At 57.6% G+C, this 3121-nt stretch overlaps 1 protein-coding gene across 4 annotated transcripts in view; it reads left to right on the forward strand.

Annotated features, from left to right (window-relative positions):
- The first annotated feature begins 247 nt into the window (after positions 1–247).
- MBOAT2 (membrane bound O-acyltransferase domain containing 2) overlaps positions 248–3121 on the forward strand; it is a 123304-nt gene continuing 120430 nt past the window's right edge. For 3 of the 4 annotated variants that reach the window (XM_043604582.1, XM_043604584.1, XM_043604583.1), the window contains exon 1: positions 936–1062. In XM_043604582.1, the coding sequence (XP_043460517.1) occupies positions 988–1062 (75 nt within the window). In that variant the 5' untranslated portion in view covers positions 936–987. Of the gene's footprint in view, positions 270–935; positions 1063–3121 lie in introns of those variants that run through there. The other variant, XM_043604586.1, reaches the window with a different exon arrangement.

Here is a 3121-nt window from a genome sequence, read left to right on the forward strand (position 1 = left end):
GCAAAAGCAACAGCAGTGGGGACTGGGGGGAGGTGACCGAGGGGTGCAGAGATGCCCAGGGAGCAGCTGCTGGCCACCAAGAGCAAGCAGTTCAGGTGAGAACGGCCACCAGCCCGGGGTCGGGCGTCCAGCTGCACCGGGGTCTCTTGCCCCTCGAGGGCCCCGGGCTGGGGGTGAAGGGGGTCACTGAGGGGCACACACAACTGAAACTGGCTTCAAGTTTGGGCTTGTCCACCGCACTCCTGAAGACAAAGGGACATCTTATCCAGGCCACTTTTTTGGTTTGTCGCCCTCCTCTTCCCAGCCTCCTGGTTTTGTCCCCAACTTCCCCCAGTCCTGGCTCAACGACGACCCTCACGTCGTTCCCTTTGTCTGGCGGCCACCCCGTTCCCCTTTGTTGTCCACGGTTCCTCCTAGCGAAGGGTGGCTGTCCGCCGACTGTCGGGAAGGACGACGAAAAGGGTGACCGGGTAAAACCCCGCCACGTCCGCACCGCGCACGGCCGCCTGCGAACGGCCCTCGGCCGCGACCGCCCCTCGGCCCCTCACCGAGGCCTGAGATGGGGGCGGGGCGCGGCGCGGCCAGCGCCCTCTGATTGGCTGCGGGCGTCGAGGCGCCGCGCCGCGATTGGGCGGCGGGGCTGTCTGGCGCGAGGGCGCGCAAGGTGGGGAGGGGGCGCTGGAAGCTGCTGGAAGTCAGGGGGCGGGGCGGGCGCGGGAGCGGGCGCGGACGCGGGCGGGAGGCCGGGGGCGCGGGCGCGGGCGCGAGCGGGAACGCGGGCGCGCGGGCGCGGGCGGGGGCACCGGGGGAGGGCCGAGCCGGTCACCGCCCCCGGCCCCTCCCTGGCCCCGCCCCGCGCCGCTCACACCGCGGGCGGCCAGGGGGCAGGCGCGCCGGCTGCATCCCCATCCTCGGCGTCGCCCGGCACGGCGCGCGGGCGAGCGGCGCGGGCGGCCGGAGCGCGGCAGGCGGAGCGCCAGGCCGGCCATGGCCACCACCAGCACCACGGGCTCCACCCTGCTGCAGCCCCTCAGCAACGCCGTGCAGCTGCCCATCGACCAGGTACCCGAGGAGGCCCTGCTGGCGTCGCGCCCTCGCCGCCCCCTCCCCGGCGGTGTGCCATCCGCGCGGGAGCCGGGACCCCGGGCACGGGCTGCGGCGGGGGCCGCCCCTTGAGGGGAGGGGGCGACCCGCCTGTTATTGTCCGCACGCCATCTCGCGCCAGCCGCCCCTCCCCGGCGTGCCCACCCAGCCCCCATCCCGGCCGTGCCCGTGCAGCCCGGGGGGGCTCCGGGCACCGACGTGCGCGCGTGCATGCTTGGCCCTGCTGCCCGCCACAGCAGCGCCCCGAGCCGGGTCGTGTGTGCGCCGGGCACTCGGCGATCCGGAGTCCCGAAGCCACTTGCAGTGCGTGTGGGCACGGGTGTAGACGGTGTAGAAAGGCTGTGCTTTGGTGTCTGTGCCCTGCGCGCGTGGCACCGAATGCCCCACGGGGAAGCAGGATGGATGGACCTCAGCGGAGAGTGCACTAGACCCGCGAGCGTGGCGTGGGGGTGGCCAGCTTAGGGCTCCGCGACCTGCACCTTGGGACAGTTTGCATTGAAGTGTGGCTTATTGAACAGAGAGGCAACAGTTTGCGGGGAAGGCAGAGGTTATGAAGAAAAGTCAAAGTCAGATAATAATCCCAGGATTTCTAGCTGAGAAAGTTGCAACCTTGTGGTTGGAAGAAGCCACCCTACCCCTCTCTCCCACACCCCTCCAAAACAAAAAACAAAACAAACAAACAAAAAAACCCCATATGACACTGTTTGGGGAAGGGAGGTATTTAAAGGAGGCCAGTTGAGCTTGTGTGAAAGGCCTAAGGGTTTTCGAGAAATAAACAGTAGTGTGATGGGAAAAGCAGCGCCATTTTTATTCAGAAAAAGTTTGGAAGTATTTTCTCAGACTGACATTTAGGATAGTGACATTTAGGGTCATTGTTGGGGAAGTGGGGCGGAGGGGGGGAGGGCGGAGATAGATAATTGCTGCAGCCCCAGGCTAGATCAACTGAAAATTTTGCTTACAATTATTTCAGGTGTACTGTGATCTAGAAGTGTTTGGGCTTTACAAGGATCCTGGTTCACTGCCGTTTTCTCGAGAGTGCTGCTGTCCTTTGATGTCACCAGGGATTTCATTTATAAGACAGGATTCCTCTGTATCCAGACTGGGTCTCATAGCAGCCAGATGGGAAACCACTCCTGTGCCTGATACTAGGACATGAACTTACTTTGTGCTTCACTGTTTTTTCTTTCTTTTTTTTTTTTAATTTAAGGACTGGTGTGTGTACGACTATGTAAAAAATTCTACCTGTGTTCACATCTGAATCCCGTACTTCTATTTCAGTCATAATTTTTGGTTCCTGGTAAAATGCCTATCCCCTAGGCAAGATAAAATGCCTATCTTGAGCAACAGTTGTAGGTCATGCTAATAAAGTGCCAGCGGTGAAATTAATCATGTACTGTAAGAAAGTAGTTTCCTCTGTTTATTAATAAACTTATCAGAACTTAGGGTTTTGGAATTTTTTTTTAATCTTCTCAGCCCTGTGGAGGATTCTCACTTTTCCAAACTGAACTACACTGTGTGACCTTTTAGTGTTTTTACACCCGTGACTTAAGTAGGTTGCTGCCAGGGTATTGGCAAATGCAGGGTGGGTATCTGTTTAAGATTTTTTTTGATGATGAGGAGCAAGGGAGATAGGCCTCGAACTTTTTTTTTTTTTTATTTTAGTCGATTTATAGTATTATATTAGTTTCAGGTATACAGCACAGTAATCGGACAATTCTGTACATTACACAGTGCTCACCAGATAAGTGTAGTTACCATCTGTCACCATGTAACCTTTCGTTAATTTTAGGGAACAGGTGTGTTCTTTCTTTCTCTGCTTACCATGATGAAATACATTTTTTTTCCTGTGCTAATACCTTTTATTTTTTAAAAATGTTTATTTGTTTATTTATTAGAGAGCCTTCGTGCACTCATGCGAGCGGGGGAGGGGCAGAGAGAGAGGGAGAGAGAATTTCAAGCAGCCTCAAGCAGCTGTCAGCACGGAGCCTGCGGGGCTTGATCCCACTAACTGTGAGAT

This window comes from Prionailurus bengalensis, chromosome A3 (genome assembly GCF_016509475.1).
Source record: "Prionailurus bengalensis isolate Pbe53 chromosome A3, Fcat_Pben_1.1_paternal_pri, whole genome shotgun sequence".
NCBI classification, from domain to species: Eukaryota; Metazoa; Chordata; class Mammalia; order Carnivora; family Felidae; genus Prionailurus; species Prionailurus bengalensis.